The sequence below is a fragment of the Saccostrea echinata genome, unplaced genomic scaffold (assembly GCF_033153115.1).
Source record: "Saccostrea echinata isolate AGI-Se365-2 ecotype Australia unplaced genomic scaffold, CSIRO_AGI_Sech_v1 ptg000034l, whole genome shotgun sequence".
Taxonomy (NCBI): Eukaryota; Metazoa; Mollusca; class Bivalvia; order Ostreida; family Ostreidae; genus Saccostrea; species Saccostrea echinata.
Window position 1 is genome coordinate 496,044 of NW_026889783.1, and position 27,232 is coordinate 523,275.

A 27,232-nucleotide genomic window follows, 5' to 3' on the forward strand; every position below is an offset into this window, starting at 1 on the left:
CAGAAATGTTCCACGGTATCTAGACATAATCAGTGATAATCAAATTATGATATCTAACTCTCAAATATTTTCTGATAATTGCTTTTAACTGCAGCTGTGAAATCTGACCAGTTGTTGGCAACCTTATACCTGTTAAGATCATTCATGCATATCACTTAGCACGTGGATATGATGCAATTGGTCAAGTTTTGAATCAGATTATAACAATATAATTTAAAATATTACATGTCCTTCTATAAATTTACTGTGTCCATTGGGATGCACATTTATTGAAATAATGCGTCCTGGGCAAAATTTGTGCGTAATTTACAAGTGTGCATTTCGTTCCGCTCCAATGATTTTTGACAGAATTAAGACCTTTTAAATTTTTCAGGGTTTTCCGCAATTTTTTTTCTAAATGCTTGAATATATTGAGCTGATTTTTGGCATGTGACTTTACCTTGATGAGTTATAGATCAAGTTCACATTTTGATCTGCTTCATTGATTTTTGATGGAATTGTGGCATTTTCAATTTTTAACGGGAACCAGATTACACTTGCCGGTAGGGGACTAGTATAGATGGTTTTCCATCAAGGTGATTTAAGCAAGAGTTGTTTCCCATGGCCGCCATATTGTAGGTCAATATCCCCATATCCCTTCATTATTCAACCAAGTTCAGTTTGTTATACTGGGCACTGAGGTGAGGACAACACTGTTTTTCTTATGAATATATGTTTGTTAATGCTACTTTTAATTCATAATTTCAATATTGTAAATATTTTTTACCATATATTTTTGGCATGCATTTTTAAAATTGGTTGCTCAAAGAGGAAAATTCACTACTTTGACCTACAAGATGGTGGCCAAGGGGAATAACTCTGAGGAAAAATATGTCATAGGAAAACCATCTATTGCTAATGCAATACTCTCAGAATGCTTGTTTATTTACTGAACTTTTATTTACTGAACTAGTAAATAGATTGCAGAGGTATGCTTCTGTTTCAGTTCTTACTTTACTGGACAAACTGGTCAAACCAACAAGGATTTCTTTGTATAAATATATTGAAAGTACAATATATATATATATATATATATATATATATATATATATACAATATATTATACAATTATATATATTATGAAAGTACAATTATTACATTACAAGTACAAGTGCTACTTTTATCTTCCTTTGTTTTAAGTACAAACCAGTAGAACTACAGTCTCATCAGAGACTTCTGGTTTGCTAATAAGCATGTGATTCTTTCCATTGATAAGGTTATTTTAAACTGTAGGCTAAATTAATTCATGGCATTTTCTTTTCTTTGACATTTTGTTGACTCATTTAAGATGATAACATTTTTATATACTTCTAAGTTCTTTCCAGTTCATATTTCAATTTTTTATGATCTAGTCCTTCCGCTAGCACTTCATATTATAACAATTTTCCACTGATGTATCTATATATATATATATATATATATATATATATATATATAAAAAATATCAGAAGTACAGGAGGTGAAAGTCTGTTGAAAAACTATGTGCAGTAAGATGCATTAAATTGCTAGTATACGAGGGTTGTTAGAAAAGTTCGTGGACAAGTTCTATAGTAAGCGCGCTATTTATATGAAACCAGTAAAGCTCTGCAGATAAAAAGTATACATATTTCCAATAAATATGCAAAAATTTGGTGTTTTCTGAGGATCTTTAAAAATTATACAGGTATGTTATTTAAATAAAGCATGCTTCTTGGAGCTTATTACTTTTTCGCACATTTACATCACATAGAAATTTTTGTGAAATTGAAAATTGCAATGTTGTAGTGCATGAAGATTTATGAAATTCCACATGTTGCTACAATATTCATGAAACATTTGAATTAAATTGGAGGGGATTTGACTGTTTTATTGCTAATTATAGATGTTCAATGCGTAAAAACAAAGTCAAGAATAGCAACTTCATTTAACGTCTTGGAGCTCCGATCTATTAAAAAATTATGTCTACAGACAGGAAAATGTCTGAAAGAGACTAGAATGTTTTTTGGATGCTGCTGGGGACTTCCTACACATATCTAGAACCAAAGTGTTCAAATGGTAGTGGCTTTGTAAGAATGGAAGGATTGACATTTTTGATCAACTTCTGCGATACCCCAATACCCCGCTTATCGCATAGATGTTGCGCTTATGGATTTTGCATTGTTTCCATACCTGATCACTTAACTGCGTAGACATGGATTTTAAGATCTCACTAAATATCCGATACGCCACAAGACATTTTAGAAAAATGTAACATGTCTTGCTATAGTTAATATGCATTTTTAAATAGGAAAAGACATGAAAAGTCTATAGAACTGAAAGAAATTTAAACCTGTGAAAAAGCTTAACAGGTCTGGAATCAGGTTGTCACGACACCAAACGTCAAGTGATTGCTTTGTGAATCCTATTGCCGCACAGTAAAAATCATTGTATTTTTTTCAAAAATATAATAAATGGACCTGATCTTTTACATATGTCATTCTTCAAAGTACGCAATAAATTTTCCGTAAATCAATGTGTCCGTAAACTTTTCTAACAACCCTCGTATATATCCTTAGGACATATTATTTTCATATGACAATGAATGCAAGGCATACTAGTTTAAGTTCAGTTGAAAATAGATTGAAGTGAATAACATATCATTTGGCCATTTGTAGGTAATAGCCATCTCCTTCCCTTCTGAGTTATTAATAGTAACCGAGAAATAGCATAAAGAAGCTGTTAATATTCTTATAATTGCATTCATTAGTTTCTGTTTAGAGAGGTGACATGTACCTGATGTTTACCTGTATCTCACATGTCAATTAGAGACGTGTCTACAATGACAGTCAATACTTAGTATTGCAATGACCTCATGGTTATCTATCTTACTACCGCTCTTCTGTGGTGAAGTCAAGGAATCTCTAAATTCATGCAAGATTTCTGGGGCATAAATAGGATTTTTTGATATTTTCATGAGTGCAAAGCATATACATATCACTTTTATTAGCTCACCTGAGCTGAAAGCTCAAGTGAGCTTTTCTGATCACCCGTTGTCCGTCGTCCGTCCGTCCGTCTGTAAACTTTTCACATTTTCAACTTCTTCTCAAGAACCACTGGGCCAATTGTAACCAAACTTGGTACAAAGCATCCTTGGGTGAAGGGGAGTATAAATTGTTGAAATGAAGGGCCAAGTCCCCTTCAAAAGGGAAATAATCAAGAAAATACAAAAATTGGGTGGGGTCATTAAAAAATCTTCTTCTCAAGAACCATTGGGCCAGAAAAGCTGAAATTTATGTGGAAGCATCCTGGGATAGTGTAGATTCTAAATTGTTCAAATCATGGCCCCCCGAGGATAGGGCGGGGCCACAATAGGGAATCCAAGTTTTACATTGAAATATGTAGTAAAAATCTTTAAAAATCTTCTTCTCAAGAACTACTGTGCCAGAAAAGGTGAAACTTATGTGGAAGCATCCTTGGGTAGTGTAGATTTTAAATTGTTCAAATCATGACCCCCGGGGGTAAGGCGGGGCCACAATAGGGAATCCAAGTTTTACATTGAAATATGTAATAATTATCTTTAAAAATCTTCATCTCAAGAACCACTTAGCCAGAAAGGCTGAAACTTATGTGGAAGCATTCTGGGTTAGTGTAGATTCTAAATTGTTCAAATCATGACCCCGGGGGTAGGGCGGGGCCACAATAGGGAATCCAAGTTTTACCTTGAAATATGTAATAAAAATCTTTAAAAATCTTCTTCTCAAGAACCACTTAGCCAGAAAGGCTGAAACTTATGTGGAAGCATCCTTGGGTAGTGTAGATTTTAAATTGTTCAAATCATGACCCCCAGGGGTAGGGCGGGGCCACAATAGGGAATCCAAGTTTAACATTGAAATATATAGTAAAAATCTTTAAAAATCTTCTTCTCAAGAACCACTTAGCCAGAAAGGCTGAAACTTATGTGGAAGCATCCGTGGGTTAGTGTAGATTCTAAATTGTTCAAATCATGACCCCCAGGGGTAGGGCGGGGGGCCACAATAGGGAATCCAAGTTTTACATTGAAATATGTAATAAAGATCTTTATAAATCTTCTTCTCAAGAACCACTTAGCCAGAAAAGGTGAAACTTATGTGGAAGCATCCTTAGATAGTGAAGATTCTAAATTGTTCAAATCATGACCCCGGGGGGGGGGGGGGGGGGGGGGGGTAGGGCGGGGCCACAATAGGGAATCCAAGTTTTACATTGAAATATGTAATAAAGATCTTTAAAAATCTTCTTCTCAAGAACCACTTAGCCAGAAAAGGTGAAACTTATGTGGAAGCATTCTGGGTTAGTGTAGATTCTAAATTGTTCAAATCATGACCCCGGGGGGTAGGGCGGGGCCACAATAGGGAATCCAAGTTTTACATTGAAATATGTAATAAAGATCTTTAAAAATCTTCTTTTCAAGAACCACTTAGCCAGAAAGGCTGAAACTTATGTGGAAGCATTCTGGGTTAGTGTAGATTCTAAATTGTTCAAATCATGGCCCCCGAGGATAGGGCGGGGCCACAATAGGGAATCCAAGTTTTACATTGAAATATGTAGTAAAAATCTTTAAAAATCTTCTTCTCAAGAACTACTGTGCCAGAAAAAGTGAAACTTATGTGGAAGCATCCTTGGGTAGTGTAGATTCTAAATTGTTCAAATCATGACCCCCGGGGGTAGGGCGGGGCCACAATAGGGAATCCAAGTTTTACATTGAAATATGTAATAAAGATCTTTAAAAATCTTCTTCTCAAGAACCACTTAGCCAGAAAAGGTGAAACTTATGTGGAAGCATTCTGGGTTAGTGTAGATTCTAAATTGTTCAAATCATGACCCCAGGGGGTAGGGCGGGGCCACAATAGGGAATCCAAGTTTTACCTTGAAATATGTAATAAAAATCTTTAAAAATCTTCTTCTCAAGAACCACTTAGCCAGAAAAGGTGAAACTTATGTGGAAGCATCCTTAGATAGTGTAGATTCTAAATTGTTCAAATCATGACCCCCGGGGGGGGGGGGGGTAGGGCGGGGCCACAATAGGGAATCCAAGTTTTACATTGAAATATGTAGTAAAAATCTTTAAAAATCTTCTTCTCAAGAACTACTGTGCCAGAAAAGGTGAAACTTATGTGGAAGCATCCTTGGGTAGTGTAGATTCTAAATTGTTCAAATCATGACCCCCGGGGGTAGGGCGGGGCCACAATAAGGAATCCAAGTTTTACATTGAAATATGTAATAAAGATCTTTAAAAATCTTCTTCTCAAGAACCACTTAGCCAGAAAAGGTGAAACTTATGTGGAAGCATTCTGGGTTAGTGTAGATTCTAAATTGTTCAAATCATGACCCCGGGGGGTAGGGTGGGGCCACAATAAGTACTACAAGGGGGTGAAATCAGGTGAAAAACAGCAAGGCCAAAGTTTCTCAGGTGCGCGTTGTGGCCCATGGGCCTCTTGTTCAATAAATAAATCACATATTTCACTCTTGAAAATGTAATAACATTGTTTATGCTTGTGACAATCAAATGAAACTGCCAATTTCTTCCCAAGTATGTTGCTAAAATCCATTGAATATCCTCTATTTATGCTAGTGACATTTGAATGATTCGAACAATCAGTATGGAGAAAGTACATGTACAATGTATTGTTGAGGGTTGATATCAAATAGTAGGTTGTCTAATTAGGAATATTTAGAGAAAATAACTAAAACAAAAATTGGACAAGTCCCCATTGGTGCCCTGCAGTCAGTCTGTTCTGAACTGTTCAGTTGTTTAGTCCCAGTCTATTCCTCTCTTGTTAGCATTATACTAAGCCTTACCATGTGATTTTCAGATTATTATGTGTATTGGTTAAAACCATGTAGTTTATTTGTAACAATGTAAACTTGAATGGTATATTTTTTTTCTATGATTTAAAGTTAACTTCCTTGTGGTCGTTTTACAATGAACTGCTAAGTGTAAACAAAGAATGAGCTGCTAAGTGTAAACAAAAAAGACGGTCCCTGAAACTTCACAAATGAATAACTGAACATATGAATAAACATTCCTCCACAGGATATAAAGTATACTCTTGCGAGCATGTAAACTCATTAAAACAGCAGCCTTTTCATTTAAAAGTAAATTATTGGCTGTGGTCCAGCGTACATATGTCTCAAATCCACTGCTACAGAAATTGTTATGTCCAACATAACAATCTTTGCTGATAGTTTTCTGTTGAGCTATTTTTGTTCAGTTAGTTTACAAGTACTTCTGATTTATTCTTTCTTCATCAGTGTTGCATAGGCCCAGTCCAATAAGTGGGTCATGATTGGACTTTGAGTAAAGTTGTAAAACCTATCTAATATTTGATTAAATTGATTTAAGAATGTAAATTTATTATCACCCATCTGATAGCCACCTAAAATGAAAATGTGGTTGAAGTTTTATTAGATCAGATAATGTTATAAATTTTTAACATATGATTTCTCAGAGACTGCAGAAAGTCTAGCAGTTGTGTATTGCACACAATAGATCTAGGTTTTCCTGATCTTGGCATAAAGTTACTGAAATAGAAGCAGTATATTATAAAGCAGCAAATAGAAATACCATCAATATATCTATGTGCTCTCCAATGACTACCTCCAGGGAAGGGTAGTGTTATACTCTATTGGAACACAGGTACCTTCACAGAGAAGTGTTGTAGGTGATAGAATATCAGTCTCCTACTTATGTAACTGACTTTGTTATTTTTTTTTTATCAGATATATCCAGGAATCATACAGAATCATTTGAATTAGCTGAATGTTGAAACTACGTATTTTGTCCTGTCGTTCGCTCAAACAGCCGTAGAAAAGCAACACACACTGGAGACTGCAGCAAGGTAAGAGTTCTCTTCTCTTGTATTTACAACTGGGAATTTGCTTCATACAATGGAACAGATTGATTTTGTGATTTAACAATCTTTTAACAATTCCATGCGTATCAAAATTTTGATAGTATATTTAATATTTTGCTAATATTATCACTTTGTCTGAAAGAATCACCGACAATATTGCACTGTGATTTTTTTTTACTGTCTCATTAAATATGATGTAATTTTTGAAAAGTATTTAGATTATTGGTAAATATAAAACAAAATAAATTTCATCAGTGATAATATAGTCCCATGACTAAAGTTTCAAGTGGAAAGCTTCAATAGAATATTTAAGAAGAATTAAAATGGGTTTTTTTTTATGATTTTAGTTGATTTTTAGGACCATTTTGTAATATAGAGTTAAAAAAAAACTTTTTAAAAAATTTAGATCTATTAAGGAATTGTCCACAGTTTTTCATTGTTAAACTTTGGTGAATTTAAATTGATGAATTAATTGATTTTTACTTAAAATAACCAATTCATCAGCCCACAACTAATATTTACTGCTTATTGGAACCCCTTTCTGTGGGCACCTTACAGTGATCAATCGGGGGCTCTGCCTGTCCATCAAATACAACTCTTCCAGAGTATATTTTCTTTCCCCTTGACCCAACCTGGCTCTTTCTTCACTCATACAGTACCCTTGGGTTAAAAGTTATGCAGTAAAGGTTTTATATAAAAGTTCAAGGTCAAAATAAGCCCCATTGTAAAATTCTTGTTTGGAGCATATTTTCTTTACCCAATGGCCCAATACAGCTTATTCTTCACCAATAGAGTGTCTTTGGATAAGGGGTTTGCAGTGAACTTGAACATATTTTTAGGTCAGAGGTCACAGTCAAAGTAAAATCCTTGTCTGGACTATACCCTTGGACCAGTTTGGCTCATATTCCATAGTGGTCTTGGTCTAAATTTCCATGTCAATGTCAAAATAAGTCTCTATATAGACCATATTTCTTTTCTCTTGGCCCAATCTGGCTAAAATTTCGTTAAAGAGTGCCCTTGGATAAAGTGAGTGCAGTGTCCTTGAGCCAATTTTTAAAGTCAGAGGTGAAGGTTAAAGCAGATTTCATTGTAAAGTCATCTGGAGTATGATTTCTGTCTTTAGACAAGTTGGACACACACTTCATCCACATAAACTAAATGAAATTCTTTTCCTTTGACCTAAATGAAAAATTTTCTGAGTATTTTTAAGTTTTCCAAAAGTTCCCTTTACCCTTATGTCCTCAAACATAAAATATAAAAGTTAGCTTCTTGTGATAATTATTATCTCATTATGTAATTCTAATCTATTGTTATTTTTTGGGGTAGTGTTGGGTGTCCTTCTTCCAGTTTAGTTGCATTAAAGCAAAAATTTTAAGCAATTTCTTAAAAATATGGCATATTGATAACGATCTTCATGTAAACATTATTATTTTTCACAGTGTACTCTTATATTACTTAGACTTTTGCTTATTTTAGATTTTGCAGTATATATTTGTTAATAACTCAGCAACCACTGGTGTACTTTTGTTGAATGTAAGTGAATTGGGTAGAATCACCAGGAATGGTTAATTGACTTTTTCTGGAAAATATATTATGATAAGAATAAAAGATATGTAATTCATGGAGACTTTAATAGTCCAATAATATGAAGTATAAAAATTTGATCCATATCAAAACAATTAAATTTAGGTAGAGTACAAAAGAAAAATGTACATAAAAACTTACATTTTTCTCATTATATATTAAACCTATGGAAATTTACTGCAAATTTACTCATTTCAATTTAATTATTTTTCAAATGTGGTTTTGTGAAATTAACATAAAGATTATACCAGTATGACACTTTTCTGAATGAAAGGAACTACTCAAGTTGTTTTCTCTCCTTAGTATCAGAAAATTGTGTAGTAGAATGTCCTTAGTATCGAAAGATTATGTTAGAATGTCTTTAGTATCAGAAAAATGTGTGTTAGAATGTCATTAGTATCAGATAAGGCCTAGGTTGTCCTGTCAGTTATAGTACAGAGTCTTCTAGGTAAATGGTCCATCAGTCAGCCAGGAATCTATTGTAGCACTACCAGTACATTCTGTATGCTGCATTATATACTGATGTGTCATTCAATGGTATGCTCTGCAGTGCATCACTTCTTGAAGGGCCCCTGTACTGATTTGATTGCAGTCTGATTGTTAGAGGAAAACACAAATATCTTCAAGAAAATGACATAAGGTGATGGCTTGAGCAAGTTCCCTTGGTCATTTTGTAGATGATGCTTTGATTTGAATGTTAACACTAATTAATATTACCAAGTGTCTGTCAGAATGTTAACACTAATTAATATTACCAAGTGTCTGTCAGACTTACACATGTGTGTAGGACTTCCCAGCAGTAATGTTTAGTAGGGCCCTCAGTAGTAATTCTATGAAGGAAAACCATATAGTAATTTTACTAAGGACCACTTTTAGTTATGTAGGACCATCATCAGTAATGTTCAATAGGATCACTAGCAGAAATGCTATGTAGGACTGTCATCAGGAATGTTTATATGTAGGATCACTGCATGCAACATTATGTAGGATCACATCCTGTAGTGTTAGGTCTAAAAAAAATTGTTTGTTTCCTGTAACCTGACCGACCCATTCAAATTACCCCCAGGTGGATTTTTTGTGTCTGATCAGTCAGCTGATTCAATTTATACAAAAATGTTAATTGTAGCTTTATTTGAGGTATAAATATGTCAAAATAGTCAACATTAACTTTAAATATAAAGACATCATTTTTTAACATCAAGCATTTCCCCCACAACTATTTGAAGTTCATTTTCTGCCGCTAGACGGCCATGTTGGGTGTCCGCTGTAAATATCACACCTGGTTAATTCAGTCCGGGGATGTTTGACCCCTTTCATAAGCAAAAAAAAAAAAAAATCCCGACCTACCGACCCTTGATTTTTTGGGAATGTTACAGGAAACAAACATAATTTTTTTTTAGGCCTTATGTAGGAACACAACCAGTAAAGTAATGTAGGATTACCCCCATTATAGTTATGTGAGAAAACCTACTGAAATATTATGTAGGATCACCTCCTGAAATATTATGTAGAATTACCACCTATAATGTTATGCAGGATTACCAATTGTAATATTATGTAGGATTACCATCTGTAATGTTATGTAGGATCACCACATGTAATGATATCTAGGATCACTGCTTTAAATATTATGTAAGATCAACTCCTGTAAATATAGGATCACCATTTGTAATGTAATGTAGAATTGTCACCTGTAATGGTATGTAGGATCACTACCTGTAATGTTATGAAGGATCATCTGTTATGTTATGTAGGCTCACACCTTGTAATGTAATGTAGGATCACCACCTGTAATGCTAAATAGGATCACCATCTGTAATGTATGTAGGATCACCAGCTGTAATATTTGTAGGATTACTAGCTGTTCTGTTTGTAGGATTACCACCTGTAATGTTATGTAGGATCACCTCCTGTAATGTTATGTAGGATCACCACCTGTAATGTCATGTAGGATCACCTCCTGTAATGTCATGTAGGATCACCACCTGTAATGTCATGTAGGATCACCTCCTATAATGTTATGTAGGATCACCAGCAGTAATACATGTAGGATCACCAGTTGTAATATTTGTAGGATTACTAGCTGTACTGTTTGTAGGATTACCACCTGTAATGTTATGTAGGATCACCAGCTGTAATGTTATGTAGGATTACCACCTGTAATGTTATGTAGGATCACCACCTGTAATGTTATGTGGGATTACCACCTGTAATGTTATGTAGGATCACCACCTGTAATTTTATGTAGGATTACCACCTGTAATGTTATGTAGGATCACTAGCTGTAATGTTTATAGGATCATCACCTGTAATGCTATGTATGATCACCACCTGTAATGTTATGTATGATCACCACCTGTAATGTTATGTAGGATTACCACCTATAATGTTATATAGGATCACCTCCTGTAATGTTATGTAGGAACACTACCTGGTATATAGGACCACTTCTGTGTCTTTAGGACCTTCATAAGTAATTTCACGTAGGACCATTATCAGGCATTATCCATTGTACAGTAAAACTCAGTAATAATGAGGTCACACAGATATTGAATTTTGCTTCCTTATAACTGATATTCTTTATATCAATGTAAGGAACATAGTGAAAAGAAGTCTCTGGGATCTGTAAAAAATTTCTTTTTACTAAGATTTTAATATAAGTGATTCTTATAAGCAATTTGTATAAGTTCTGTATAACCGAGTTTGACTGTATTTAGTAATGTTATTATGTCTCTACAGCACTATGAAGCTTTGAATTTGACTTCCTTATATATTCCGAATCATATAATTGATTTGATTAGACCAAACACAGATAATCTTGAGATTGATTAGACCAAACAAATATAAAGAAAATCTGGAGAAAGACAGCATTTTTTTTTTTTCTTCTTCTATTTGTCCAACATCAGATGCAGAAGATCTTAAGAACTTGAATACTGTTCATTATCTCCATATTTCAAGCAAATCATAACTTAAGTAAGTTGACATCATTGATTATTTGTCTGTGAGTTGTGCTGACATTTAGTTGGTGACTAGAAGGATTTAGGACTTCAAAACATTCAGCATATTTTCTGATAAATGCTGCCAGTGTGTTGGCACATTCTCATTCAAAGGGCCTTTAGAACACAAACTGAAATAGAGTGGCATGGTTCTAAGATTATAAACTTCTATTGTTATTTGATCTACAGAGTTATTCAAGCAGGTCCAAAATAATATTTAGGTAATCTGGATTTCATAACATGCATTTAAAACTTGGCAATTTAATTCACACTCAGTGAAATATACTGATAACTTCATTCTTAAGAAGTTTTTAAATCATAAGAAAGATAAAATTCTGAGTTGTACCAACTGTTTTTAAGGCCAGAAGCTTTTAACTCCATTTATGTGTTTTTGAGCTAATCTGTTTGGATCTGAGGGTCACATTATAGAATGTTAAAGTGTTTCGGCTCAGTCAGAGTGGGTGACCTTGAGGGATGTAAATAAACACCAGGTCTTCTGGCCAGATAATGGGTTAAACATCCAAATATTATAGTGCTGTGGAAAACCCCGTTTCCAACTGTAGTGGTTTTGGAATTCTTTTTAGAGAAACATTTCTCTCCATTCTGTAGGAAAAGTCTGGGAAATCTCCAGTCTTATCTAACAAACCAGGTAAACATTCTTTTTCATTCATAAAGTCTGTTTTTAAGATTAAAGAGTCATCTGCATCCTACTGTCATGTTTGTTTATTTTTACAGCTTATCTTTAAAGCTTCCAAAAGAAAGAGTGCAGGAAACTGCAGTTGTGTTTTTGTAGGAATTCGGTGAGGGAATAAGATGATGCACGAGATAGCCGTTCTGATAACATTTCTTCCTTTTCTCTATTTTTCTTTACCTCTGCATTGTCACTGATTTTGGCATCAAGAATTATCTAGGGGGATGTAAATCTGCACAAACAGAAAAGTGGGTGTATATTATAAGCCTGATATCGGGATTCCTAACTGGTGGTTCAATACCAGAATAGCAGCTCAGAGATAAACAGGCCTGCAGATTTATAAAAATAATAGATTTTAGGCCAGTATTTAAGATCACACAAGTTGAAAATCAGAAATTGTTAAAATAAAGAAACAATAGAGAGAAAATGAAAAGTATTTGCCTACTCCTTATTTTTTCATGGTAGGTAGTTTTAATACTTTTAATAGTTATTCAAGAATTGGAAATCTTTAAAAAATTAATGTACTGTTTCAAAAAAAAAAAGGTTAATGAGAGTGTAGTGTGTATATATGCCAATAAATCGGTCATCTCTAATAGTAGACAATTTCACAGGTTTGTCTTGTCATTCATTTTCATATCGTGACATAACAAAAATATGTACAGAGTATTTTGTACAGGCTTACTGAGAGCGGTTGATGGATGGTCCTACTAAATCCTGTGAGTGCTGACTGTGACAGAAATAAGGTTCCATGTAGAAGGGGCACCTGCTAATTTGTACTGTTTTGTTTGTAGAATGCAGTACCAGTAGAGACTGAGGGGGGGACGAAATGAGAGTTAATGTAAAGGACGGATCTAGTGACTTGTATTCCACACAAGGCATTCACACAGCAGTAAGTGGAAAATCTGTTTATATAAATTAAAGAAGTATCTTCTCATGTAAATTTATATTCGTTATGTTGGTAAAATATTATGTATATATAAGGTCTGTACTCAGATGAATTTACCGGTATGTACAAATCAAGGTTTTTTCCTTGAAAAGCAATTACTAAATGAGGAAAAAAACCATAATGCTTATTAAGTTTATATTATTATATGTGAATTATCTGATATAGCTATGGTCTAATCATTAAAAATTGCAAAAACCTACTATCAGAAAGGATTAAATACTTCAATTTTATTCTAGCACTTGAGGAAATTGTTTTAATTTGTCATTTGGTAATTGATAGGTGAAATTACAAACTTTCTCTTTTCTACTGTAGAAATTATTTAGACTATAGAAATTATTCACAAGAATTTTGATTTCTAAAAGTGCAAGACCCTTTCTGCATACTATAAATGTCATGATAACCATTCTAAATATTTCAATGTTATGCACATTCTGTAATCAATAAGAAACTGACAGCGTGTAGACCTCTCCAAAAATATATTTACGTGGTAGTTATGGCAGGACTGATAGGAAAACCATGTCAGCTGTAGAGTGGGCAGATCACTCCTTTATTTATTAGTATTTTTTTTTCTTCAAGTGTCAGAGAAAAGTGAAAACCCTTATGCATATTTTCACTTAAAATTAGAATTTCTTTGCACTTCAAAGTTTGTTGATGTAAAAAGCTTGAAGTGTTAGAACTACAAACCAAAATACCTGTAATTTGTTTAGCTCATTTGAAATGCTTCTTAGAACATCAAGTACTCTATAAATTCTTCAGTTTTGTGACTCAGTGGATTTAGTACTGGTTTTTATAGGATGAAGTAAAATCTAACCTGCTGTGAATGAACTTTATAGTGAAGGTGATGGTCTTCAGTATGAGTTGTACTTTAGTATCATTAGCTACTTATATAAGAAAAACAGCAGTGATGATAGGGGAAAATGCTGAATTAGCATAGTTGATTACTTTATCAATGTTAGGGATATTTAAAAAATTGTTATTGACAAAAATGTCAATAGTTATGTAACAGACCTGCAATGCTCATTAGCAATAACAATTCTGAAAGTTATATGCTGATATGACAATAAAAATAATTGTTTGATTTCCATAGGTATATTGTCATGATCCACATAAACATTGTTTTATGCTATGTTGGTTATCAGTAGACCATGGCTAAAATTAGGAACACTACTTAAAGTGGTAGATAACTTGGTCAGAGTTTATCGTTTATTTTTGGATTTGTCATCAAACAGCTTGTCAGAAATATTCTCCGCTTTAACAGTTTGCTACTTTGACTTTTTTTTCAGTCAAAGACTGGAAATTTGACCATGTCGTCTGTGGACAAGATGAAAAAATTATTAAGTCCTGGCACAAGAAAAAAAGGACTAGGGAATATGAACAAGACGTTTGGCGTGCCGCTTGAGGAACTAATGAGCAGGGCCTCCTCGGGAATGACGGTGCCGTACATAGTCAGCAAAATCTGTGAACACATTCGAGATAAAGGTGTGTAACAACATAGACTAAACAAATATGTAGAACAGACTCAGATATCTAGAGTGCTGCATGCTCTGTAGATCAATATGACGACAATGTATATATATAACATTGTCCTGAAACTCTAGGTTTATGTTTATGGCAGCCAGAAGGAAAAGTACAAGGTCATAAATTTAAGTACAAAGTCATGAACTATCCCAATCTTGTTTACATTAGGGTATACTGTGCTGAAAATTGTAGGCAAAATAAAATTATTACACTTACTATGGTGCAGTAAATGTTTGTAAGAAATTTTGACACTGAAAAAAAAAAACAACATGGATTTCACATTTGTAATAAGATATTTGATGTGTTGAAAAGTTTAAAATTAAGTTTAAAAATACATTTAATGTGTTTCATGAAAAAGAGACCATTGTGACATGTTTCAGTAATGTATATACATATATGAAAAAATTCCTGACAATACGATTTTTTATTCATCTATGCTCTGCAGGATTTGAAGTGGAGGGAATTTTCCGAATTAATGGCAGTACCAGAATTGTGGAGAAGTACCGTACGAGTTTTGACATGCGAGGGGATGCAGACTTTTATGAAGAGGAAGATTTGATGGCAGTGGCAAGCTTACTCAAGTTATTTTTACGAGAAATTCCAGGTTCTTTGATTCCAGAGAATAAGACTCAGAGGTTCATAGCCATTCAAGAAGGTATTTAAAAATTGCACAAGACATTATGGATAAGATTACAATTTACAAAGATAGAACTAGTGAAAAAAAATCACTTTATATCTTTTTTAATATAAAATGTAAAATTTATTTTCTCTTTGAATGTCTAGTGGAGAATAAATTTGCTTTATGTCAAAATGTGTGTTTGTGACAGCTGTCTTAATGCATAAACATGTCCAAAAAAGAGAACTGGACACATTAAATGTGTCCAAAAAAGAGAACTGGACACGTTTCCAGTATATAGTCAGTTTCAGAGACTGCATGTTCAGATGTACATTATAATATTCATATTATCTAGTATTTTTATTGATCATTGCAAGTTGGACAGAGATAAAATGTACTACAATGTATAGCCTTTTCAATTCTCTATTAAGTTTCCACAAGGTCATAATTCCAGAGAATCTCAATTTCTATTCAATCTTGGGGTAGGAAATTACACGAATTTCTTGGATTACTATTGTATATGATATCTTAAATGTAATTTAAGTTGCTTTGTCAAATTTCCTGTGAAAATCTGTGATCGTGCACCAGCTGGCACATAGTGTAAATTAATCCCATAAAAAAAAGAGTATGTCTAAAGTACTTAAATGTAATGCCCTGAATATATTGAAATATTATTTAAATTCAAACATGATAGTTTGTGAATCTTTTTCACCCATGTCTTTCATCACCAACATTTTCAGTGTATGTATATGGGTGTTTGTGTTTGTTTTTTTTTTGGGGGGGGGATAACTTTAATTTCAAATTATCGGTGTTGTCAATGAGTAACTGGTTAATCATCGTATGATGCAAGTATCGGTTAGTAAAACTGCTACTCAGTTACTTAGATATATTGAATTTTATAAAGTAAATTAGTAGGAATAATGTATTATTGTTTATAATGTCCCCGTTTCCTTTACCGTTATTTAACGTTAGTACAAGTATCAATCTAGGGTTTTACAAATGCGATCGATTTGTTTTGATTAGTATTTCACAGTTTATCTAATTGATGGCTTTGATTGCCAAGGTGTATACAAGAAGGCTTGATTTAATTTTAATAACCTCACATTAATTTTATAAACCTGTGCTCGTCCGCAGTACTAAATTAAAGAAGATGCCGCCACAAGCATGGAAATATTTAAAAAAAAATGGCTGAATTTAAATCCGTGAAGTGTAAATTTTGTAAAGGTGGAATTAACATACATGTACACGGGTGGGAAAATGCTTAACCACGTCAGACTGAAGTTTAACTGTGAAACCAGTGATATATAAAGCGCAAACCAGCCAACGATTATGGGGTGTTCGAGAAGAAATTTATTTAGAAGATATGATGTATTTGTAATTATAAGTAAAGTTCATATGCAGTGCATTTGTGTTTTGTATATACCGATATACAAATGATGTGTAACGAAATTACATACAATATATATTGCAGTTGAGTACATATATGTCGAACAAGAATGTTTCGATGTCTAAAGAAAAACCGTCCGAGTAACTGGTTACTTGATTGGAAAAGTAAACTTTTAACCAGTTTCTAAAAATCATCTGATTTGACGACACTACAAATTATACATCTTAACTGTCTTTTTGGGGCCCAATTTCCTCATATATCTATAAGTGTCCTGGGAACATCTGGATTGTATAATGAGTTTTCATATAAAGATAGAGAATTTTTGTGTTCTGAAATAATCATTAATGCTAAATGTTTCAGACATATGAATCACCTTTTGGGAAGGAAAAGAAAACCAATCCGCAGATTATATGATATGAAATTAGAGTCTAGATATCCATGGATTGCAGACAAATAAGAAATTTATGAAAATACAACATAATACAAGTTATATAAGGTTACAAAACAGTTAATATAAAATGAGGAATGTATTTCTTTATTTTCACAGAGTATCAAAATGACCCATCTGGTTGTATATCTGCCCTGAAGGCAGAACTCTCGGAGCTAGACGAGGTACGATATAATGTACTACGGTACCTGATCCGTTTCCTGGTGGTCGTGTCACAGTTTGAACGCACCAACAAAATGAGTCCAATGTCTCTAGCTATTGTGTTTGGACCAAACCTGTTCAGGTAATTCTGTTTTATTTAAAGAGAAATGATTTTCAAATTATGAAGAACTAGTGTACGATTCTTAGCATGATGTTTGTTAATTACATGGTACTTTCTAATTATTGTGTATTTTTACTGTGAGGTGTCCTAATGCTAATTCTTACTGTGATGTCTGTTAATTACAGGATACTTTCTAATTATTGTGTATTTTTACTGTGAGGTGTCCTAATGCTAATTCTTAGTGTGATGTCTGTTAATTACATGATACTTTCTAATTATTGTGTATTTTTACTGTGAGGTGTCCTACTGGTAATTCTTAATGCGATACCTGTTATAATTACATGTTACCTGTTTTAATTATTGTCTACTTTTTGTAATATTCTGTTGGCTGTCTTACTGGTAATCACAGTAATTAGTGTTTGTCTTTGTATTAATGTCTGTGATAATGGTCTTACTTATTACATCAGATGTGGTCAGGGAATCGTAGGATTGAAAGACCAAGGGAAGATAAATCAGATTGTGTATAAATTCATCACACTGTATGATTCTCTGTTCAGAGAGGAAAATGAAATCTCTCCATATAATGAATGGGTAAGTGGGGAAATGTGTTTGAATAATATTTAACGATATATGTGTCTTGTGTGTGTGTGTGTGTGTATATATATATATATATATATATATATATATATATATATATATATATATATATATATATATATATATATATATATATATATATTCTTAATTATTAATATAAGATATAATTTTTATGATATAGATGAATAAGTGATTTAAATATTTTTGTTTTAGATTAAACAAAAACAGAAAGGCCCTCCTAGACCTCCCCCTCCCAAGCTCCATGTAGAGGAGTACAAACCAGTCCCTAAACCAAGGAACACAGTAAGTCTGACCCAAAGTCAGTCAAGGTCATTGTGTCAGAGGTGTCAAGGTCACAATAAATGACACCGAATCATCAGCAGTGTATGTGATGCACCATGCAGAATAAAACTGGATACTCTCTCTTTGGTCATGAGCTTTGTTAATATTTTTAGATACACTGTACTTTATATCCATCAATTTCTAATATTACCTTGTTGGTATGTCTGTAGGGAAGAATGGACCCCTATGACAGTTCCCCCTACCAAGAGATGGAGGAATTTGACCACAGCGAGGAATCATCTAGTAACACCCAGGGGCGGAGTCACAGTCCACGTTGTAGTGATGATGAAATTGCAGGCAGGGCCTCACCATTTATGCTTGACAGGTAAAACTAAACAACAAAGAATTAGTTTTCTTTCCTTTGTTTAATTTTTTGACATCTGGTTAAGTAATTGCATTAGTAGAACAATAATTAATATATTAAGTGTTTCTTAAATTGTTTATGCAATTACAGATGAAACCTATTACATTCTGTATAGAGAACAATTGACTTTGCTTTGTTTCTTGTTATGTCGAGCTTTTCTGTGTACACCTGGTTTATGTTTTACAATGTATTGGAAATTTCAGTGCAGTAAGCAGGTGGTTTGTTTTTCTTTCAGTGACGGTGGATACAGCATCATAGAATCTCCATTACCATCAGCAAGAACGTCAGAGTAAGTCAAAATACCCCCACTGTATACAGGAGCTGCCAAACCCTGACATGATTGGTTTTGCACATGATAAAGAAACTTAAAAACAGAATCTATTTAAACTCTTCTATTTAATTTAACCAGTCCAACTTTACTTTTTTCCTAGAATTCTTTTGAAGATTGTATTAAAATGTCATAAACATAGGAAGATAAAGATGTATGGTATCTTTTTACAGAGTGGTAGAGAATGTTATAGCCAAGTCTATAAAAGAGCACCTGTTTGGGGATGACATTAGTATGTGTGAAACCTTTGTGGAGGAGGAAGAGAGGTAAGGACAAAACTCAGAATCTCTAGAAATCAATAGAGGTTAAAAGTTAAAGTAGAGGTTTATTAAATCTGAATTAAACCTTTATCAAAATTACAAAAAAGAGATAATTTCAAAATAAGCACTATAATCACATTTTAAATTGAAATGGAACTGCAGGCTTGTGTAAATAGAGTGATTTTGATAGCATTCGCTTTCACAAAAAAAAAAATTAATGACTTATTTGTAGCAAAGAAAATTTGGAGAACACAATACCAGTGAAAGACCGTATTAAGCAGTTTGAGTGTGGGACAGACCTCGCTGAAACACAGAAATCCTCCAAGTCTGTCAGGCAGTCTCCTACTGGACACGAATCCATGGACAACTCCCTGTCAAAGGTTAGTACATGTAGATAGGCTATTGATATTTTATTTCTTTTATGTATCAGCTATTTATTTTGTCTGATGAACAGTTAATGTTTTAAGTATTTCGTCTGGTGAACAGTTAATATTTTATGTATTTCTATTTCATAGGGACAACAGAATGTGAAGATGAATGGATACAAACTTGAAGCAGATATAATCAGGTATGTAGAATTATACATCTCAAATGAAGATTTAAATTATTCTGTAAGTTTAGGTACATGTACATGTATATGAATTTTTTTGAAAGCTTTTATACAGTAATTGAACAAGTGTTAATTGGTACATGTAATTTGTTTTTAGTACAAAAGAAAATGACATCAGTGGTGTACACAGAGAGGATGATTTTGAGAGTGTGAAGAGAGATTCTGGAACATTATCATCGGTAAGCTCAACATTTCTTCACAGTATGCTTATGGAGAAAGTTTTACTAAAGATTTCAATCATTTTTTTAAAAAAATTAATGAATCACTTGGACAGAAAAAAAGGCTTGAGCCTATAGGGAGATTTGTGATTGTAATTAAAAAAAATCTCAATCTTTTGTATTAATCCAAAGTGTCATGGTCAGGTTTGTCTGTTATGCCTGTTTAAGAAATGTGTACTTTTAGACAGAATTTAAAGGAAAAATTATTAAGCAGAGTTTCAACTTAGAGCAACCCTGCACAAGGGATAAAAATGATGAGAAACTGGCTCACAACATGATTTGGTCTTCCCTTAGACTTGTTTTTAGTGCTGATCACATGTATAGGAAGAATAGGTTGATTATTTAGTCTCAAGAAACATCAGCAAGATGATTTTTTTTTTTACACAGTATCACATAGGATGAATCCCATTGGAACTACATTACTAACTTTTAGCATACCAAGATACTCCATTTCTCAAAATTTTGATATCATAAATTCAAGATAATAATTTGCTCATGGAGACTGCTTGTTAGGTGAGACAAAATTTGTTTTAGTAACTGTTTCAAAAATGTTTGAAATGTGGTAGGATATAGCCAGAAAAGTATTGCCTTAAATTGTAAAAATATTTGTGTTTCTTTAAACTTTGAAGTTTAGTGTTCACATCATTTCTTCATAAGCGAGCAATTAATATGCCACTGGATATTATTACTTTTTTGGCAATAATACAGAATTTGCTCTCTATCATAGCTCCAGTTCAAGAAGCCTGCTGGTCCTAGAAATCGCCGTTCTCCAAGTAGACTGTCTCGTGGAAACTCTTTAGAAGAGAAAGATGACATCAAGGATGGAAACCACCAGTCCAGAAATGATAATGCCTCTGCAGAATTGGAGACTTCTTCACTTCCTGAAAGCAAACCAAGTCAGAAGGAGCCGGTACCCAAACCCCGTGTGGCCTTCCTAGAACTCACAAATCACACAGAGAACAAAAGTTCACCTGATGCCTCACCCAACAATGCCAGGAAGCCATTTATTCCACCATTAGATCTGTCAACGCTTCATGAACATGTTGAAAGCTCGGGTCTGTACTTCTGATAAAACTCTATCATAATGATTGCCTACTACCAAGAAATTCCAATCAAGCTACAAGGAATTTGACTGAATCACAAGGAAAGCAAAAGTAATTGTAACTTTTATGTGATGTTTACTTTCAGATCCAATCCCAGCTGACAAGGGACAATCTGTCTCGTACCAGTTAGCCAAGTCCCACATCAACGGGGGAGGTACCTCGGACGTTGTCATCTCTCCTCGGAGTAACAAACTCATCAAAAGGAAATCCAAGTAAGGGAATTAACACTGAAAGGAGAGCATGTGATGCTAGCAAAATAAACAAAACGAGGTTTTCTGCAAGTTATGATAGGTTTAGTGCAAGTTTATGTAGAAGCAGTTGCCTTTCAAATTAAGGTAGTTTGATCCTCAGGTTCTGAAAATGAGCTTTTAGGTAATTGAAAATGCTCACAAAATGTCTCTGATTTCATAGAGTAACATGAATTTACCCATGGTATTTCTTTAAAGTTCATCATTATAGTTAATTGTATTATATAGGGAATATTATCAGATCTCACATATATTTTCAGGAAATGCGAATAAAAACTTCAGCTATGTATGTTCTAATTGAAAATTGATCAACAAATATATTTTAGGATAAAAAAAATATAGGTATCCAGGCATTTGGAGAAAATTGCGTCTTTTTTATGCTTATGTACTATTTTAGTTCTTCTATTTACTTCAATTGTTATAGGGTAAAAAGCTTCCGCTATCATTGCTAGACATCACAAATCATGTGTAATTTCATATCATGCAAATAAGCATTGGTATCTAATGATAGATTAAGGGAAATTCAATTTGTATAAAAAATGAATTTATTTTTGTCTTTTATGGGGTACAAATGTCAACTTTTTACAAGACCGTTTCTAAGACTTCAAAGAACCTAGAATCCTATTGAGATGCATAAAATGACAATTGTTGCATGAAAAGATCTCAATTTCAAGCTTCATTTTGAGACTTTTTAAATAAAATGATAAGTTTAAGAGTTATCCTTCCTGGCTGAGGATGGGATATCCTTAAGAATTGGTGATATCAGAGTGTTATCAATATATATGCTTACTGTAGGTAATTTTAAAAAGACAAAAAAAATTATTATTATATTATTTGGAAAAAAAGAAACTAAAACCATTTTCCTGAAAAATAACAACTGGATGACATATAGGACAATACATGTATATATATTTAATGTTTTACATTTTTTATGTAATGTGTATAAAAACCCTATCATTAAATGTTCGTAGCTGTGCTAATTTCTATGTGATAGATACACTGTTCCTGGGCTACCGGTACATTTATCTTGGAACAATAGATTAACAGTGATTGTGAGTTTTATATTAGTGACCTTTATTTCCTTTTCTAGTCAAGATGATCTAGAAGCTCCCCCATCTCCCAGTGCCTATCAGAGCAGCCCCCCGGCCAGGTGATACGGCACTCTAGACTCTCACTCTTAATTTTCTAGATTTCTTGCTTAACATAGGGAAAGGAAAAATAGCACAATTATTTAACCTTAATGAATTTATTATTACTAGTAATTGTCCTACTTGAAAGAACTCAGTGTACTGGAATACAAGGTATATTCTTGAGCTTACTGTTTAACTTGGAATCTAATTACAAGTCATATTTTGAATAGATGTTTTAAATAATAGGAAATTATTTGGAGTTAAATAATGTGTTGTTTCTAATATTAAACCATCAAGGGAAAACTGAGAAAGGATGATACACTATTAAAATGAAAAAAAAATGGACACAGTCATGATGCCAAATAATATGTTAAATACCTCATTCGTTCAAACTGAAAATACCTCATTTGTTCAACTGATTATCTTTCAAAGGAGAAAATAATTTATTCTAATTTTGTAATGAAATAGTATCATATTGAAAAGAAAGGAAATTTTTATGCACAAAATTACATACACTGTATATAGTGTCATAAATCTGAATGCAATCATAGACATACATATGTACTTTTTAATGAAACTTTGCATATACATGTACTAGCTTGCATTGTATTCCTAGTACAAAGGGTTTTTAATAATAATTTTTGGTTGAATTTTTTTCTCTGTATTTCTAACTTTGCAAATTAGCTAACAGAGTAATTCTTAAGTTACCGTGTTCATGTATCTCACCCAAACTTTTTCACCAGTTAACATTCATGCACTCTTGGTTTGAATTTCTCGACATTGATAAGTTAACTGCTAGCTCTTTCCATTAATTTGATGCTGTAGTTTCCATTTGAGTAACATTATGTGGTTTCTTTTTCAACTTATCAGAAAACTCTCTTACTGTTTCCTCTTATTTCTTATGCCATCCTTTTTTGATACTTTATATAGAAGTATATATTTCTGGCTAGATTTTGTATTTCATGTATTGAATATGTCATTTCTTTGTGATAAGAGCTGTTGGAAGGACCAGTTTGTGTGAAAAGTACAAATATTATTTGTTCCCCCATTTTGAAGTAGAAAACCTTTTGAGTCTCAGCACATGGATGCTACAAAATCATAATTAATTTCTCCTATCAAACATCTGTGACTAAATTTACTGAGCATTTTGTATCTTTTCTGTAAATTTGAAATTAAAATTTTTTTTATTTTGCAGTGTGCCAATGAATACTGATGTAGCCCCGTCTCCACCTGTCAATCAAGATCATTATAAACACAGGTAGGCTCTGCCGTAACATGATGAAGTTAAGATCTGAATCAGGGTTTACAGTATATGTCAATCTCATTAAAATTAGTTCTTTGATCTGCTCCCCATGTTTTTTATATCGTGATGTAACAAAATGGGAAGATGATTAAAGATCTAATTTTTATTAGCTCACCTGAGCCAAAGGCTCAAGTGAGCTTTTCTGACCAAAATTTGTCCATTGTCTGTCGTCGTCGTTGTCATTGGCGTCGTCGTCGTTGTAAACTTTTCACATTTTCTTCTTCTTCTCCAGAACCACTGGGCCAATTTCAACCAAACTTGCCACAAAGTATCCTTGGGTGAAGGGGATTCAAGTTTGTTCAAATGAAGGGCCACGCCCTCTTTCAAGGGGAGATAATTAAGAATTAGTGAAAAAATAAATGCATCATTTAAAAATCTTCTTCTCAAGAACCATAGGGCCAGGAAAGATGAAACTCATGTGGAAGCATCTTCAGGTAGTGTACATTCAATTTTGTTCAAATCATGACCCCCGGGGGTAGGGCGGGGCCACAATTGAGGATCAAAGTTTTACATAGAAATATATAGGAAAAACCTTTAAAAATCTTCTTCTCAAGAACAGCAAAGCCATGATGAGTCATGTTTATATGGAAGCATCCTCGGGTAGTGTAGATTCAAGTTTGTTCAAACCATGACCCCCGGGGGTAGGGCGGGGCCACAATGGAGGATCAAAGTTTTACATAGAAATATATAAGAAAAATCTTTAAAAATCTCATTCTCAAGAACAGCAAAGTCATGATGAGTCATATTTATATGGAAGCATCCTCGGGTAGCGTAGATTCAAGTTTGTTCAAACCATGACCCCCGGGGGTAGGGCGGGGCCACAATGGAGGATCAAAGTTTTACATAGAAATGTATAGGAAAAATCTTTAAAAATCTTCTTCTCAAGAACAGCAAAGCCACGATGAGTCATATTTATATGGAAGCATCCTCAGGTAGTGTAGATTTTATTTTGTTCAAACCATGACCCCTGGGGGTAGGGCGTGGCCACAATGGAGGATCAAAGTTTTACATAGAAATGTATAGGAAAAATCTTTAAAAATCTTCTTCTCAAGAACAGCAAAGCCACGATGAGTCATATTTATATGGAAGCATCCTCAGGTAGTGTAGATTTTATTTTGTTCAAACCATGACCCCTGGGGGTAGGGCGTGGCCACAATGGAGGATCAAAGTTTTACATAGAAATATATAAGAAAAATCTTTAAAAATCTCATTCTCAAGAACAGCAAAGTCATGATGAGTCATATTTATATGGAAGCATCCTCAGGTAGTGTAGATTCAAGTTTGTTAAAATCATGACCCCCGTGGGTAGGATGGGGCCACAATGGAGGATCAAAGTTTTACATAGAAATATATAGGAAAAATCTTTAAAAATCTTCTTCTCAAGCACAGCAAAGCCATGATGAGTCATATTTATATGGAAGCATCCTCAGGTAGTGTAGATTCAAGTTTGTTCAAACCATGACCCCCGGGGGTAGGGCGGGGCCACAATGGAGAATCAAAGTTTTACATAGAAATATATAGGAAAAATCTTCTTCTCAGGAACAGCAAAGCCCAGATTGTTCATATTTTTATGGAAGCATCCTCAGGTAGGGTAGATTCAAATTTATTCAGATCATGACCCCCGGGGGTAGGATGGGGCCACAATGGAGGATCAAAGTTTTACATAGAAATGTATAGGAAAAATTTTAAAAATCTTCTTCTCAGGAACAGCAAAGCCCTGATTGATCATATTTATGTGGAAGCATCCTCAGGTAGTGTAGATTCTATTTTGTTCAAATCATGACCCCCGTGGGTAGGATGGGGCCACAAAGTCTTAAATAGAAATATATAGCAAAATATCTTCTGATGAAGAACTGCAAACCATGATTAGTCATTTTGATATGGAAGCATCCTCAGGTAGTGTAGATAAAATTTTGTTCAAATGATGACCCCCAGGGGTTGGGTGGGGCCCATTGGGGGATCGAAAGTTTTACATAAGAACAAATAGAAAAAATATTTCTTATCAAGAACAGGAAAGCTATGTTTAGTCATATTGATATGGAAGCATCCTCAGGTAGTGTAGATCATGTAGATTCAAGTTCAAATGATGACCCCTGGGATAGGGAGGAACCACAATGGGGGATCAAATTTTTACAAAGGAATAAAGGAATATATGGGAAAATTTTTTAAAAATCTTCTCAAGTAACCCCCCCCCCAAACCCCCCCGGGTAATCTTTTCAATACTGAACTGATTTGTGCTTTTGCCTAGCCAATGTGCTCAGGTGAGCGATGTGGCCCATGGGCCTCTTGTTGGATTTGGTGCAAGATAGAAACATTTATCTAGCCAGCTTTATTCAATTTTTTGGATTTGGTGCAAGATAGAAACATTTATCTAGCCAGCTTTATTCAATTTTTTGCAGCTCAGCAAACATGGAAACTGACATCACAGCCAGGATAAAGCAACAAAGCAAGAAACTACACGGTAAGTTCAGAATCCCCAAAAAAGATTACAGGGTTTGTGTACCACACAAAAAATTACTAGCCTGTACAAGAAGGTAAATTCTGAAAAATTAAAGAATATGCACATAATATTTTATCATAGATGGAGAATTATTTCAGTAATTATTTAACTGACACTAAAAAAAAAATAATTGAAAGTAAATTAGAATCATTGTCATTTCCAATAGCTCTGAAGAAAAAACTGAAGCACTTTGAGGACAACTTTGAAAAGGAAAATGGTTACAAGGTAAACAAATAGTTAATGTGTCTGTGAAGTTGAGACATTGTCTTTCATAATCTAAATATTTGGTCTGAGATATGTTTACAAAACTACTTTGTAATATTTTTAAGCCCTCACTAGCGGACAAAGCCAGCAAGCCCACCATCAAGAAATGGATGAATGACATCTCAAAAGCAAAGAGAGAGATAAAGAGTAGGTCTTCTTACTTAATGTTTTTAGATTAATTGACATAGTATAGAAATGTTTGTAATATTTTGTACCATATTTAATCTTTTTGCTTAGGATTAAAGGAGGAGGCTGAGATGGGAAACCGCAGTCGCCACGGCAGTGGAGCATCCTCCAGTGGAGAGCGACTAGAGCCACCTGAACTCCCGCCTACAATGGAACAAACACTGAATGTCATCCTGCTGAAACTGGACGATAAACGACGGGATGCTAGACGCCCTGAGGATGTTGATGTAATGAATAGGAAATTTGAAATCCCTTTTGTATCTGATAATAAGGGTGATGGATAAGAATAAAACTGGGGACAAAGGCCTGTAAATTTGTACTTGGTTTGTAAAAATAATTCAGTTAAAAGGTTTGATAGGTTTATCAATGTTTTCTGAATCATTTTTCTTTGGATAAATGAAAAAAACACAAATTATAGAAACTGTCACTTTTACTGCAGTGTGT

General features: G+C 33.8%; 1 protein-coding gene across 3 annotated transcripts in view; it reads left to right on the plus strand.

Annotated features, from left to right (window-relative positions):
• The window catches only part of LOC133199475 (protein FAM13B-like), a 33,306-nt gene that overhangs the window by 4,007 nt on the left and 2,067 nt on the right, over positions 1 to 27,232 (plus strand). Inside the window, exons 2-22 of one of the 3 annotated variants that reach the window (XM_061335284.1) lie at positions 6,754 to 6,872; positions 12,950 to 13,047; positions 14,388 to 14,583; positions 15,068 to 15,277; positions 17,173 to 17,356; positions 17,803 to 17,926; positions 18,146 to 18,235; positions 18,445 to 18,599; positions 18,874 to 18,927; positions 19,140 to 19,232; positions 19,459 to 19,606; positions 19,742 to 19,794; positions 19,934 to 20,015; positions 20,782 to 21,109; positions 21,243 to 21,369; positions 22,496 to 22,555; positions 23,731 to 23,793; positions 26,238 to 26,299; positions 26,505 to 26,563; positions 26,668 to 26,749; positions 26,840 to 27,015. In XM_061335284.1, the coding sequence (XP_061191268.1) occupies positions 12,985 to 13,047; positions 14,388 to 14,583; positions 15,068 to 15,277; positions 17,173 to 17,356; positions 17,803 to 17,926; positions 18,146 to 18,235; positions 18,445 to 18,599; positions 18,874 to 18,927; positions 19,140 to 19,232; positions 19,459 to 19,606; positions 19,742 to 19,794; positions 19,934 to 20,015; positions 20,782 to 21,109; positions 21,243 to 21,369; positions 22,496 to 22,555; positions 23,731 to 23,793; positions 26,238 to 26,299; positions 26,505 to 26,563; positions 26,668 to 26,749; positions 26,840 to 27,015 (2,409 nt within the window). In that variant the 5' untranslated portion in view covers positions 6,754 to 6,872; positions 12,950 to 12,984. The remainder of the gene's footprint in view (positions 1 to 6,753; positions 6,873 to 12,949; positions 13,048 to 14,387; positions 14,584 to 15,067; positions 15,278 to 17,172; positions 17,357 to 17,802; positions 17,927 to 18,145; positions 18,236 to 18,444; positions 18,600 to 18,873; positions 18,928 to 19,139; positions 19,233 to 19,458; positions 19,607 to 19,741; positions 19,795 to 19,933; positions 20,016 to 20,781; positions 21,110 to 21,242; positions 21,370 to 22,495; positions 22,556 to 23,730; positions 23,794 to 26,237; positions 26,300 to 26,504; positions 26,564 to 26,667; positions 26,750 to 26,839; positions 27,016 to 27,232) is intronic. The other 2 variants (XM_061335285.1, XM_061335286.1) reach the window with 2 other exon arrangements.